The sequence below is a fragment of the Mugil cephalus genome, chromosome 14, assembly GCF_022458985.1.
Source record: "Mugil cephalus isolate CIBA_MC_2020 chromosome 14, CIBA_Mcephalus_1.1, whole genome shotgun sequence".
NCBI classification, from domain to species: Eukaryota; Metazoa; Chordata; class Actinopteri; order Mugiliformes; family Mugilidae; genus Mugil; species Mugil cephalus.
The window spans coordinates 22,790,811-22,806,261 of NC_061783.1; the positions used below are offsets into that span (position 1 = coordinate 22,790,811).

At 38.0% G+C, this 15,451-nt stretch overlaps 1 protein-coding gene across 1 annotated transcript; it reads right to left on the reverse strand.

Annotated features, from left to right (window-relative positions):
• Positions 1-742: 742 nt before the first annotated feature.
• styk1a (serine/threonine/tyrosine kinase 1a) lies at positions 743-12,470 on the reverse strand. Its single transcript, XM_047605837.1, has 10 exons — positions 12,244-12,470; positions 10,093-10,148; positions 6,149-6,418; positions 5,637-5,855; positions 5,193-5,374; positions 4,372-4,452; positions 4,047-4,261; positions 3,785-3,825; positions 3,557-3,653; positions 743-1,210 (listed from the first exon to the last, which is right to left on the reverse strand). Exons 2-10 carry the CDS (start codon positions 10,145-10,147, stop codon positions 1,015-1,017), a joined length of 1,356 nt encoding a protein of 451 aa, XP_047461793.1. The 5' UTR covers position 10,148; positions 12,244-12,470; the 3' UTR covers positions 743-1,014.
• Positions 12,471-15,451: the final 2,981 nt, after the last annotated feature.

Below are 15,451 nucleotides of genomic sequence, written 5' to 3' on the forward strand. Positions count from 1 at the left end.
ACCCTTATAAAGAAACCCCTATATAGGGCCCTATAGTACCGTATATAGGGCTTATATAGACACCACTATATTAAATTTCAAATTAGCTTGTTGGGTTTCCAGGTGGGTGGGACAGAAAAAAAAGTTACCACTAAAACTTAGTTCAGTAGCTATAGTTTTTTAAGTTAGTGTGATTTAGTTACTTGTTATGTTTTAAATTAGATTTACTCTTGTTTAATAACTGAGATTAAATCATGAGCTCAATTTTAAAGCTGCATCGCTGAACACATGTCTCCCCCTTCTGGCCGGCAGAGTAATTACACAAACACTATTGACACATGTATGATGTGTGTCTACTGTTATCCAGTGGGTACAAACCACTCCAATGGTACCTTACAAATTTCTTTTTTTTTTTTTAATCTGCATCTTCAGAAACTTTTCCTGGATGCTTCCACGTCCATAATTGTTGCTTAATTTGTGTTATTTCACCTCATGCGTGGAGCCCGTACTGTAACTTTAACATTCACAATTTGATATGATATGATGATTTGTATTTGCTGTAGCTGGAGCTTTAAATCTTTCAATAGAAGTGGCCGTTTTCAAGTTGCTGTCTGCATGAATTCCTGCTTCATTAATTATGTCATCATCGTGTCATCAGATGTTGGATTAGCTTGATCAAACATATGTATCTGTGTACGGTTTGTCAAACATACATGGAAATCAATGAGGCCCAGACTTAATTAAAACGTTTAGAAAACATGTAAAGATTTTGATTTTCATTTGCATATTTATTCACAGTTTAGCACAGTGACATATATTTATATATATATATATATTTACAAGTAATATATTACTTAGAAACACAAAGTGCATTTTAATGCCTTTTAAGGTACAAAATCAAAATGATTTATAATAAAAAAACATAATTTATTGTGATGTCCGTCTTTCAGATTTTCTTCGTTCTTGCGGTAGTCCCCATCTGTTTTATTTATTTATTTAATTAATATAGTGTCTATGAGCGGCCTTCTCGGCCAATCAGAGCACAGCGTAGTTGTAGGCCTCTCCATAACCCGCCTCCCGCAGGTATTTCTCAAAGACGAGCGGTTCAGTTACTCTGAGAACCGTCGTCCCGTTGGCTGAACGTTCTCCCGCCTGAAGCTTCCTGATCAGCTCCGACATGGAGACACGTTGTTGAGGGTTCCAGTTGGTGCACGACCTGATAATAGAGTACCTAAAGAGGAGAAACAACAAACAACACAAATATATTAAATTTAAACATTTATCCTGAGTTTAGAGAGTTGCCATTAGCAGGTAGAAGTGAGAAATGTTGTGGAAGGCTACTTGGACTAGCTCAAAATCTAATTTATTTGGCAAAATTCTGCTTTAATTGTATTAATTTTTCTATTATTTGTATGTTCTTTAAGGTAAAGTAATAGCAGCAAACCAGTTTTGTGTTGGATATTTCAGCTTGTTAGTCGAGCTAGCGATTAGACTATTTTAAGCTAAGTGTTTGTAGGAGGAAGAATATATTCTAAATGCTGTATTCCAAGAAGAAACTGTTACAGTTAATGACACTATTACTGTAAACGTAAAAGCTATTGGATGTAGAATAAAGTTGCCTACTATATCCATTTCTGATAGTTCGCCCAGGTAGTGATTAGCTAAGTTAAGCAAATTTTTGTGTCGCTGGGCGTATAGCTTTGCTGTAAATGTTGACTAAATGATAAGTTTACAAGTGTTTTTGGGAGGAAAATATATTCTAAATACCGCTTGTCAACAAGAGAAAAGAGAACTGAAACAATTAAACAGTTAATGGCACTGATACTGTAAACGAAAAGACTGTTGGAAATAGTATAATTTTTGCTAATCTCTAATTTAGTGTAAACTTTAGTGTATGAAGTATAAAAAATACATTTATTTGACAAAATATGGTGTGAAGTGGATGAACATTTGTATGTTTCTGCCTCTAAAAGCAACTAAAAGTCTGATTTAGCTACTTCAGCTAGTTAGCTGAGCTAGCGATTAGATAGACAGATGCTTCATTAATCCCAAACTGGGAAATTTCACAGTTGCAGCAGCAATGTACAGGCTCTCAACACCATACCACAGGAAAAACACAATCTACTATATATATATTTACAGAATTATTAAAATAAGTGAATGAACATATTTAAAGCTACTGTTTGTGTCATTGGGTGCATAGTGCTTTGCTATAAATGCTGATTAAATGATCAGGTACTAAAGGTGCTTTTAGGAGAGATATATTCGAAATACGAAATATATCGACAAGAAACTGTGACAGTTAATGACACTAATACTGTAAATGAAAAAGCTACTGGAACTACAATAATTTCATCTACTGTTAATATCTAGCATAAATGTTAATTATGAGGTATAACACAAAGTCCCATTTAAGTAAATGAAAATTTGTTGTCAAAGGCTATTAGAACTAGCATAAAATTGCCTACTATTAATCTCTAATTTAGAGAAAACATGGTTTTTATGCTTCTGTGGCTAAAAACAACTTTCAGATTTAGCTAATTCGCTAGTTAGATTAGCTAGCTACTTGCGAAGTTAAGCTAATTTCTGTTTTCATAAATGCACATTATTTTTCTTTCGTAGGAAGAAATTGAAATATGTATTTCAAATGTACAAACAACAGGAATACATACTTTATTAAAGTATTTTTATGGGGATTTTTAAAATTTGTTTTATTTATGGGAGTCACCAAGTAACCTAACGAGTATTTGGAGGAAACCGGAGGACACGGAGCAGACACGGGGAGAACCGAGCCGGACCCGAACCCGGACCTTCTCGTTCGGATGGTACCGTTATGATAAATATAAATATAAATATAATGAAGCTTGATTTATTTATTTATTTTTATTATTTGTATGTTCTTCAAGTTAAAGTAATAGCGTCAAACCTGTTTTGTGTTAGCTACTTCAGCTAGTTAGCCGAGCTAGCGTTTAGCCAAGTTAAAGCTAATTTTCTGTCGTTGGACACATAGTGCTTTGCTGTAAATGCTGATTAATGATATGTCTACCGGAGTTTTTTGTTTTATTTATTTATTTATTTATTTATTTATTTATTGTATAAAATACTTTTATTCCAGTTTATGGTGCTGCCTATAGGCTATTTAAAGCTATAGGTACTAGCTTAAATTAAGCTAATTGTTAACTATGAATCTAGCATGAATATTAGCTTATTAAATGTTGAAAACCTTGTTTTGGGGAAACAAATATGTTTGAATAGTGTTTAATTTGAAGTGGAATAATTTGTATATTTCTCTGGATAAGTAACAGCAAAAAACTCACATTTAGCCCTTTTAGCTAGTCTAGCTAAATTAAGCTAATTTCCTTGTTACTGGGTCTGTCCAGTAGTTTCCTGTTAATGGTAGTTTAATGTTTAGTCAACAGATGTGTTTTAGGAAGAAGATAAAACTAAAAAGAAAATAGTGAAACTGAAAACATTAAACCATTTTTTTCACTCTTTGTTTGTGCAAAACTCATTTTTTAAATAAATGCTAATGAAACATGCTAATAAAACACTTTTATAAACTGTTTCCTGTTCTTACAGTGAGTTGGAGCAGGTCACCGGCCGTTTGAGGTATTTTCCTCTTTGGAGATACTGCAAGAGTTCAGTCGCCATGAGCTGAGCGAACGGTGGGTCACCTGGAAGAACATCATGGAAAATCATACGGAGTCGGCTCTAAAACGGTTTCATATTCAGCCTTTGCTATGACGTTGTAACTAAAATTCCAACTTTTCTTGGAGGCATGTCAGCAAATTTGTGAAATACTCACCTAATGTGACCATTTCATAGAGCAGGATACCAAAAGACCATCTGTCAAACAATGAGATTAAGGCATTTAAACAGTTAAAGGGAATTATTTAGTGTGCAAAGTGTAAAAATGCATAATTTTTCTAATATACATATATTTTTTAAGAGACTCTGGACTTGGTATCTATTACGAATATATTGCAATTTGCAGTACCCAGCTCCCAACTCGTTTTATATGAATTTGTGTTGATAATTGTGTTTTTATTTTAGACTTGGACACTCACATGTCGCTCCTCTGGCTGATGGGTCTCCCCGCCAGCATTTCAGGTGCCTGCCACTTCCTCAGCTCCATGTCGTCCACTTCCCCCGGTGACCCGGCCTGCGTCCTCCTGCGATAGGACGGACCCAGTCCCCACAGCTTCGCCGTCATGTCCGCCCCGACCAAAACGCTGCGGGCTCCCACGTTGCCATGGATGCACCTCTGAGCGTGCAGGTACTCCTGTTATAACAGGGATGCAACCACTTCACTTTGGTTGAGCCATAACTCACAGGTGGACAATAATTAAACAGTGTATGATGTTTATAATTAGTTTTTAGTTGCTAACTAACCAGAGCTGAGGCCACTTGTCCGGCCATGGTGAAGATCCTCTTCTCAGTCATGTCACACGGATTCTCTGAACTCACGTTGTCCTTCAGTGAAGAAAAGAGAAAATATATAAATCATTTTTTGTAGCTGTTAAATTTAGACGTCCATGCCTGCCCTTTATTTTATGTGTCTCTGCATTTATACAGTCACTGAACCATTTATATGTCTAACTCTACTGCCCCCCAGAGGCCAAGAGCTCTAACTACAGAGTCTACACTTTGCAGGACTCCATGATAAATATTAATTTAATTTAATTTAATTAATTTCAGCTGTACCTGCAATACACAAACTGTATTTTACTATTATTTAGCCTTTATTTAACCAGGTTAGTCTCATTGAGGTCTCTTTTACAACGGAGATTAAGGGATTAAAAGATAGAAACAAATAAAGTAGTTACATAAGAACATACTTAGTTAAAATAAATAGATAAAATAGATATCCTTAAAAAAGTTAAATAAACTTAAAAAAGAAAAGACTTAAACTAATATTTTCACATGTGAACTCTGCAGTTGAGACCAGAGAGAACATATAATTACAGTCATTGCACAGTGATAATAGGAAATAATAAATATTGCACATCAGGTTCAGATATTATTGCACTGTTTTCATCAGAGCTTTAAATTCAGTCTGAGGTTTCTTAGATGTAGATCAGATTGAAGCTGATGGATGTTCCATTTGTTATTTCCCTGTTTATTTTGTCAACATCCAGACTTTGCACGGGGCTGAAATAGACTGATTTCTAATGTGATGTGAATCACTACCGATGAGTAACAGATGCCTGTACCTGTCTGCATCTCCACAGGAACCCCAGCAGGTCTCTGTGGTGCAGCTCTTCCACCACCATGATCAACGGCGGCTGCAGAGAAACGGCCCCGAGCAGCGTCGGTATGAAGGGATGAGGCCCGAGCTCCGACACGAAGGAGGCGAAACCCAAAAAGTGCTGTTTCTCTTCACTGTTCGCTGATTCTGGAAGGTAAGTTTGAGAATATGAGAATAAAGTTTAACACTTTTATTACAATAAAGGCTTCTTATCTATAGAGGGAATCTCCTCTGAACTGGGGAGGTTTATTATATACACCATTCAGCCACAACATTATGACCACTGTGAGATGATCCACAGAGGCCGCTCCCCTCAACCCACTCGTCATATTTTCCAGTTTCTTATTACAAGGAGAAAGTTGCAGCTACCAGCTCTTTGTTTGTTTGGCTTTCGGCTCGGTTTTTGTACCTTTCAGCACCCTGAGGATGACGTCCTTGTTGTCCATGCGGGCTCTGTACAGGCCGACCGTGTTGTTCTGCGGCACGAAGAAAGACGGCGTCAGCGCAGCCACTTGGCTGAAGCCTCCGTGTTGCGTCTGCGCGGCCGGCGTCGGCCTCATGTTGGGCCGCGCCTGCTGAACCGTCATGGGCAGCTCCTCGTGCGCCAGGGGGTCGATCCCAGGGGGCGCTGTTGAGTCGGGAAAAAGAAAAGACAGACGTGGAAACACATGAAACACCTTTTTTTTTCCTTTCCGATCCGATACTGAGTAAAATTCAGGCTGATATCAGCGATACAGATACTTTGTGTAAATAAGTAGCGTATTTATTATTTATTTATGATGCAACAACAGACTGAAGTATCGAAAAAGTATCAATATTTTGATTTGAGAGCATAAACACCTGGTATCGATGTTTCAGTATCGACTACTTTTCAGAGAATAACTATAAAATGACGGAGGAGATGAATGTGTGTCCACTCACCGTCGATGCCCTGCAGGTTGTGCCTGTGGCTGTGCCTCTGGTTGTGTTCGTGTGTGTGTCTGTGGCCGTTCTCATGGTTGTGCCTCTGGTTGTGTTCGTGGCTGTGCCCGTTTGTGTGTCGGTGCGATGTGCCCTGGTAACGTTGCGCGGCTTTTCTTCGCCTCCGTTCGGCGCAGTACCTCAGCACACACATGGGCAGCAAAGTGACGACGAAGGCCAGGAGGAGCAGCGTGGGCACGATGATCACCGCCTGCTCATACTCACGTACAACTGAGAGACACACGGACGTTTGATTTGATTATTGAAGGTGTGAAAATGGTTAGTTGTTGTTGTGCAGGAGAGCTGGAAGAAAAGAAAAACTCAGGAAATACCTAAAACAAAATGTATCTACAAATGAAACTACAAATAAGAATAAAAACAACATAAATAAAATTAAAATTAGTTACATATAAAACAATATTAAATGCAATATGTAGTTAATGTTAATAGATGATTAAAAAGCTACAAATCTTAGCTGGAGAGTGACATTTTCCATAAGAAAGATCCTCTGCATTTAAAGGTCGAACTAATTAAGATATATGGTAAATAAATTAGACTGTTCATTTTTTGTAATTCTTTACTGCCTCAATCCTGTTCTTATTCTATTTGTAAGATTATTTTACTTTAATTCTTATGTCTGTGTCTGGTTCATCTAAGTTATTTCTTATCTCTTGGACAAAACTGTTTCCATGTGGGGATCAATAAAGTTATCTTGAATGAAAGTCTTTAGAACGACTTTTATTGAGATACACGAGTTGAACGGGTGAACGTCGAGTTAAAGGAGCATTGATGCGTTTCACATGTGACGTTCACACGGTTGTGAGTGTCTGTGGCAGCTTGTCGAGCAGGTTTGGTTTCGGTGTGTGTTTTGTTAACATGCTGACTATTAAAAAAACTTCCACTTCCTGGTGGCAGGAACGTCCCTTATTTACATTCTGAATTTCCACCAGCGTCGATACGTTGAGTCACACCCTCACACGGTTCATTCTGGACACACAACAAAGGTCTTTCTTTAGTCTACGTGCACCTTTTCAAGCCTTTGTTGTGTTTATAGGCCGCACACAAAACCCACAACTTATGTTCTTCTATTCATTAATTTTAAAACGTGAGCAAGTGATTTAAAGTTTGCTTTTGAAACGAGGAATTAGAAAAAAAAACACCTGTTATTTTAAGTCTAAAAACAAAAAAGTACTTAACTTTTAGCATCATTTAAAAACTTAAGTATTTTCCTTTCAGGTTTAATTTTAATCCAGTTTAATCCGCTAAAGAAAATAAACTTCCCTCTCAGTGTTTGACAGGACGAAGCTGAGTCCAGCTGTGAATCATTATGTCCGACACTAAATAAACGTGGTGCTTTCTCCAGATTCAGACAAACACTAAATAAAAACTAAAAGATAAATAAAGACCTGGAGTAAATAAAGTCTTAAACTATCACATGAATATTTTTCCTTCACCTACAGAAACAAAACGTAAATTTACTAATTTAGCTTCTTATTTGTTTTAGCTCAATTAAAAGTCTTTTATTACTTTTAATTACTAATTAATTAATAACCAAAAGTATTGAAAAACCTAAAAGGACGTGGAACCTGTTTGATTTTCTGTCTTGTCATTGTCACGCGGTCGAATATCGACTTTCTGTCCTTATCTGATCACGAGTCTGATGCCGTGTTGTTTATCAGGCTGCGGTTTGACGGTGAGACTGGTTTTCATGATGTAGAAAGACTCGTGTGTGTGTGTGTGTGTGTGTGTGTGTGTGTGTGTGTGTGTGTGTGTGTGTGTGTGTATTGTGTGTCATGCAGATAGTTGTGATTCCTTGAGTGCGTGTCTTTCTATTCTATTTCCCTTCGCTTTACAAACCCTGTGACTGGATTCACTGAGTCACTCAGGTTCATGGTATATGCAAAAAAAATATAAAAAAAACTTTATTTATAGAGCAAATCTAAAACAACAAGTTCTGTACGGATTAAAAAGCAAAATTAACCCATACGATGCCACAATTACACTAAATAAAATGCTAAAACACATCAACACAGTGCAATAAAATAGAATTAAATTAAATTTAATTAAAATATTGCCAGATGTCCACTTAAACTAAAGGGAGAAGAGATGTGACTTTTGTTCGTTTGTTTGGTTTTTAGCCTCGTTGTTTAGTAGCAGCTGGTTAGAAGATGTCGATGTTCTGGCAGAGGCGTAGATATTATATTATATTATTATTATTATTATTATTATCTATTTTTTGTCAGTTAAAGCTTCTGTTGGATCCGTATCTGACTCTTAGTCTCTTATAAGTACAGTAAAGACGTGTACATGTTATTTTTAACCATGAATCCATCATGACACACACTCCTGTTAGAAAGACACGGGCTGGAATGTGAAGCTTCTGGTTCTGGTTGTAGCACATTCTCAGGTGTGGCCACGACGTTTTAGAGACACGTAAATCGTTTCCAGTTGTTCTCATTAAAGAAAAATCGGTCGATCTCTAGTTTATTCTTCCTCCAAAAACAAAAAAAACCCTCACAGCTGAACTTATCACTTATGGATCTTGTTCCAGTTTCATTCCAACCAGTGACGCAGTTAAAGCTCCAGATCTGACTTGAGTTTAACGAGCTAATTGCACCCATCATCCATAACATTATGACCACTGGCAGGTGAAACACACACATTAGGCAGAAAGTGGAAGGATTTGAGAGACTTTGTCGACGTGCAGATTTAGTTTTGGCTCCGTAAACCGATGAACTACAAGTACGAGGTCAAGGTGCCGACTCGGCCTCCAAACGTTCCCCAGATCTTAAACCAACTGAGCATCTCTCAACTTACAAGAACCAGTCATAATGTTATGGCTTATCTGTGTGGAAACCGTGCACATTCTGGCTAATTTTAAAAGCCACTGAGGAAACATAAAAAACATTGTAATATGCTCCAGAAGGGAAAGGGTCCTGCAGTTAGTTAAGTAAATATAAATGATTCTACATTTTATGGTTGAAGAGTGAACATGTGTAACTGAGGGTTTTTCAGCTTCATCTTTTATCTTTATTTAAGACGGAGAGAATGAGTCTGAATATGAAAATATTCAAATTTTTGAGTTTTTTTTGAAAAAATTTCAAAGCCATGACAAACACTGGCACATAAAGGGTTAAAAGTCAGAAAATAATCAAACTTTTTGAAGAGGACACTTTTACCCCTTAATGGTAACAATGTAACACTTTTTGTAAATTGGGCATAAAATAAATAATAATAATAAAAACTCATCAAAATCAGTGTTGCTACTGAGTCCAAGGCTCTAATAATCCCCTCAAGAAGTTTCTTTTTTTATTTTTTTATTGTGATACCATCAGAAACGCTGGCATATAAAGGGTTAAAAGTAAAGAAACAATCACACTTCTGATATTTATGATTAGCCCTGAAGTGGATCAAAAGATTTCTATAAAAAAGTAGAAATAAATGTCACTATAAGCTTTTTTTAGGGTGTTTTTGAAGAGGACTCTTTTGTCCCTTAATGGAAACAACATAACAGTTTAAAACCAGGTGTGATGACGGTTAAACGTAATGAGTTTAAAGACAAACTAAAACTGAAACAGAAGCACTTTCATTCTTTCATTTCTTCACTGTGTCCGGTTTAAGACGCTGCAGCAGCTCTTTCTTCATAATTAGTAAAATGAGATACAGGTTCACTTCTCTGTACATTTAGTCTCTAATCGTCGCTTCTCAAACTAACTCTGACATGAGAATGGGATCACGACCCCATAAAAAAAGGTCGGGACCCACTGCTGTGATGAGAATCCGCAGTTATAAAGAGAAGTGAAAAGTTAGATGAGGATTAATAAGAGTTGGAGTGACTGAATGAAGACACGTAGAGGGAAGATGATTGGTAGGAGGAAGGAAGAGTTGTGTGTTTGTGTTCTTACTACACAGCGTGTCGTTGGCCGCACACAGGTCATCGTTGGTGGAGTTGGATGTCATGCTGGAGAGGAAGAGAGACGCACACACGGATCAACATGACTATCAGATAACATTTCCTCCACTCAGCAGCAAAACCCTCAAATCCTCTCAGCTCAGATCCTCACGCAGCATCTGCCTCCTCTTTAAGTTTAAGGGCCAGATTCAGACTCAGTATTCACCTGCTCCCGCTTCATTTTACCTGCAGCAGCTTAACAAATATCATCCGTTTGTATCGGGACTCGCACGGCAGATATGAAAAGGAGTGACTTGTTTTCCAGCGTGTATCAGTTACATGGATAATAAAAAGGACGACCTGGCATTCAGCAGCTCATTAACCTTCTCAGATCGCACCAACAGATTCTGTCTTAAAGTTTCCCTGAAACACTTTCACGCGTGCATGTGCAGTTATATCAGGGAGAGACGTTACGTTAGAGGGGAAGTTATACGTAAAGGTTCCTGTTTCTGTGCATATGCAAACATCTGCACAGCACATTTCTCTCCACGTTTTTTTGGACGTTATCAAATACGTATTTAAATCAGGTTTCAAACGGAGGACACCCATAAACCATAAACCATAAACCATAAACCATGTTCATGGAGGCGGAGTCACATCCACTGTCGTCCTCCTGTTCGTTCATTTGTTTAACAAATGTCGGCGGCGACTAATGAGCTGCTGAGTCACTTCACGTGGTTTTTAAACGTGCACAGCCTTTAAAATTAGATTCTCTGATTCCTAATTCATTTGAAAGATCCGATATTGATCCGTAAAAACCTCTGGAGAGTTTGGAGAGAGAGCGACGTGAAGCCTGAGAGATGATTGGATTTGAAAAAGAATGACGACAGAGACGAGATGAGAAACTTTAGGGATGTGACGATAAACTCATGATTCAGTTTTTGCAGACAGACTTTAATTATGTAGGATGTAACTTCATAGCACAAACTATTCAATGAATCATAGTCAGAGTCTGAAAATAATGGGTGGTGACTTATTCTGGAGAATATTCTGGACAGAAATTGTCATTCTGTTCAATAATTGCATGAAACAAACATATTCACTCGCCACATGTTGATAAGATGAATAAACACTGGAAAGACGTCATTAACCTCATGTAAACAATAAAAATAGTCTAATTGATCGGCATATTTTAACCTGTGCTATCAAATTCATCATTATTATTATTAATATTATCTCTGTTGGAAACTGATTATATTCGTCGCCAATCAGATCATTTGGGGGCGGGGCCTAATGTGGCGAGGGACAGTAGAATAATAATAGTCACAAAAAAATCACCTGAGAAACGTGGAGTTGAATTTGTTTACAACGAAATGTCTGTTACAGTGAAATAACTTTAAAGAACAAACGTGACACAGATTAAGACATTTGTCGAGAATTAGTGACGCAAACGTGAAGAAATATCAAATATTTTAATGCTTATTATCATATTATCATCTGATGCCAAACTTAGCCTGAAGAGCAGCGCGTATTAACTTTAAATTAACACATTAACTTTGTGTGATTTTCCTGTTGTTGAAGACGGAACGTACGATGTGTTCAGTTGGTTCTTCAAAGACGAGATTTATTGAAAAAGAAAAGACATTAAGAATAAACTTAACACTTTAACTTTCTGGGATTAATTACAACAGGTGTCTGTGTATGTTACTAATCCACTTAACTAAGGATCAGATTGTTGTTGTTTTCTATCATTATTAACATTGTAGGTTTGTTTGTGGCTTAGTTTCATGTGGCGATAGCTCAGTGTCATCATCTTATTATTATATATGATCATTATTATAATAGTTATTATAATTACAGAGTAAACTCCACCACATAAAGTCACTGAGCTGTGATGACACATGTGCAGACGCCGTCTCTTGTGCTACGGGATGAGTTGATGTCACTGAACCAGTTTGTCTGCATTGTTCTCATCAACCACATGAACGACAACAACAACGCACTGTGTCGTGTCACCGTGCACACAAATCTGTTTAAACGCTTAAATCATTTAATTTAAACCGTTTCCTCGTGCTCTTCTTAAAGTTTCTGAGCAAAGAAAACGTCACAAACACGTGGCAGCGAGTTAAGTTTCCCTCACACGGCCTCAGGATTTTTAATTTACCTGCGTCGACTCTCGGGGGCTGTTCAGGTGTCAGACTCGGCTCGTTCCTCGTATCCACAGCATTTATTCTCGTGTCCGTCTCCGCCTCAGGGTTCATGTTTTACTCGTTGCTCTTCAGTTTGCAGTCATGTCCATGTCCAGACACTTCACAGAGACGAGTGATGTTTGAATCCTTGTGTCTGTTTGACCGTCTCTGCCTTTCCTCACCTGTCTCACCTGTCGCTCTCCCTCGCTCAGCTTGGCCACACCCACCTCCACAAACACCTTTCCCCTGTCGTCCTTATCAGCTGCACACAGCGTGCAGTCAGTATTTGCACTGCGTTGTGTTGCATGTAGTAATTGTGTGTGTGTGTGTGTGTGTGTGTGTGTGGATATATTTTTTATTTAAACAGCTTTATTTGTGCACTTGAACTAACTTTGAACTCACGCTTGATTAATTGATCCTCGAGGAAAATTGCTTGGTCATAGTAGGTCAGCTGCTCATAAAATAAATAAATAAATAAATAAATAACATAATAAATTAAATCAAATATTTAAATATATAAAATGGAATAGTATAATAAATTTCTTGTATAATAGATTTGCATATGTAAAAATGTAGAAGAAATAAATACATTAAAAATAAAAATAATTAAATACATAATAAAATTAAGTCAATAACATAACAGAATTATTAAATGAATAAAACAAGAAACAATAAAATAACATGACATAATACAAGATTTGCATATAAATCTACAAGAAATAAATAAATAAAAATAAATCTAATGAACACTTAAAAACTGTTAATAAAAAGAAGAAGAATAGTTGTAAGGCAGGAGAAAATAAAAAAGTAAAATAAAATAAATAAAATATATAATAGTATAAGCAAACAAATATGTAAAAATGAAGAAGAAATAAATATATAAAAACAATTAAACACATAATAAAATTAAATATACACATATTTGCATATATATATGAATATACAAATAATATATATATATAAATTAATCTAATGAATAAATAAATAATACAATTAAATAAGTAACATAAAAAAATACAAGATTTGCACTTATACAAGTCTACAAGAAATAAAATTACAAGTAAATATACGGTTATATAGGTTCAATGATATGGAAGGAATAACACTGACGTGAATAAGATGGATGTAGAAATTAAACTCAGCTATTTTAAGACATTGTTAAATCATATTGTGAAGATTAAACGCAACATCAGGCCTGAACCACCTTCCTCCATGTCTCCGTCATCCAGGTCTGATGTGTCCATTGTAGGAGCTTTGATCTTGGCCTTGGTCCATGACCACGTCTCTGGTTCTTCCTCCGTCCTGGGACGACTGAAGACCAACCACATCCACCTAGTTGCTCAAATCCTTCCACTTCCACCATTTTTCCTGTTTTCAACGTCAACTTCGAGGACGAAATGTTCACACGTCAGGTTCACCTGGTCCTAATGTTATGGCTGATTGGCCTATAACCTATAACCAGCGCTCACAGACGTGATTTCTTTTCTTAGATAACCTTTATAATTTAGTCTCAGCTGTGCGGGAACATTTGTCCAGATCCGTGTTCATGCTGGGAACATAACAGGGAAGTAGACTCCATCTAATCACTGGTATTTGAGTTGAAAGGTGTGACTGCTGACACTGGGCTGTGTGTTGCGTGTCTGTTGTGTGTTGTGTGTGGCCACAGTGCTGAATAATCATGGCTTGTCACCCGTTGCTTCACCTCCACCCTTATTCTTTTCAAAAGCAAGCAGGTGTGAAGACACACCCGCAGACTTTGGTCGGGTTTCACCACAATCAATCAGGAAACTGAGACGTCGTCGTGATCAACGCTTCTCATCCATCACAGATTTCACTCTTTTACCTCCTTTGTTCAGTTGCCCTTTAAGAAAACAGTTCTGTTTGGAAGCAGCAGTAAAAACGGGCCTTTCGCCGTGTTGTTATGTAAACTCCTTTTGTTTTCAGTTTCGGCCTCCTCACATCTATCAGGGTAAAACAAAGATGACGGGACAAACCTTAAGCTCTCTGTGTGCCACATTTTAAAAAGCTTTATTTGTTTAATAGTAGCGCGCTATTCGATGTTTGGATTCGATTAAGTGTTATTTTAAAAGGAAGCTAAGGAGTTAGCTGTGATTTGCTGTTGAGCTAGGAAGAGCTACTGTTAGCTGAGCATGTAGGAAACTAGGAAGAACTGCTATTAACTGGCGGGATATGAAGTGCAACTAATAGCTGGGAGGCTACGAAGCTCGAAGCAACTGGTATTAACTGGGAGGCTAGGAATCTAAGAAGAGCTGCTAGTACTTTGGAGGCTGGGAAGCTAGAACAAGCTACAGGCTAGAAAGATAGGGACAGCTACTATTAGCTGGGAGGCTAGGAAGATAGGGAGAGTTACTATTAACTGTGAGGCTAGAAACATTGGGACAGCTGCTATTAGCTGGGGCCCTAAGAAGCTAGAAGGAGCTAGTATTAGTTCAGAGGCTAGGAAGCTAGGAGGAGCTGTTGTTAGCTGAGAGGCTAGGAAGCTAGGAGGAGCTAGTATTAGCTGGGAGGCTAGGACGATAGGGACAGCTGCTATTAGCTGGGAGGCTAGGACAATAGGGGCAGCTGCTATTAGCTGAGAGGCTAGGAAGCTAGGAGGAGCTAGTATTAGCTGGGAAGCTAGGAAGATAGGGACAGCTGCTATTCGCTGGGGCCCTAAGAAGCTAGAACGAGCTACAATTAGCTCCGAGGCTAGGAAGCTAGGAGGAGCTACAATTAGCTCAGAGGCTGGGAAGGTAGGGGCAGCTGCTATTAGCTGGGAGGCCAGGAAGGTAGGGACAGCTGCTATTAGCTGAGAGGCTAGGAAGCTAGGAGGAGCTACTATTAGCTGAGAGGCTAGGAAGCTAGGAGGAGCTACTATTAGCTGGGAGGCTAGGAAGATAGGGACAGCTGCTATTAGCTGGGAGGCTACGAAGCTAGGAGGAACTACTGTTAGCTGAGGGGCTAGGAAGCTAGGAGGAGCTACTATTAGCTGGGAGACTCAGAAGATAGGGACAGCTGCTATTAACTGGGAGGCTACGAAGCTAGGAGGAGCTACTATTAGCTCAGAGGCTAGGAAGCTAGGAGAAGATACTATTAGCTCAGAGGCTAGGAAGCTAGGAGGAGCTACAATTAGCTGGGAGGCCAGGAAGGTAGGGACAGCTGCTATTAGCTGAGAGGCTACGA

Bases quoted from the DNA above. Each gene is read 5' to 3' on its own strand.
- styk1a (XM_047605837.1), bottom strand. From the start codon at position 10,147: ATGACATCCAACTCCACCAACGATGACCTGTGTGCGGCCAACGACACG. The intron at 6,419-10,092 runs GTAAGAACACAA...TGTGTCTCTCAG, and splicing joins GGCCAACGACACGCTGTGTA to TTGTACGTGAGTATGAGCAG. The intron at 5,375-5,636 runs GTACAAAAACCG...CTTACCTTCCAG, and splicing joins CATCCTCAGGGTGCTGAAAG to AATCAGCGAACAGTGAAGAG.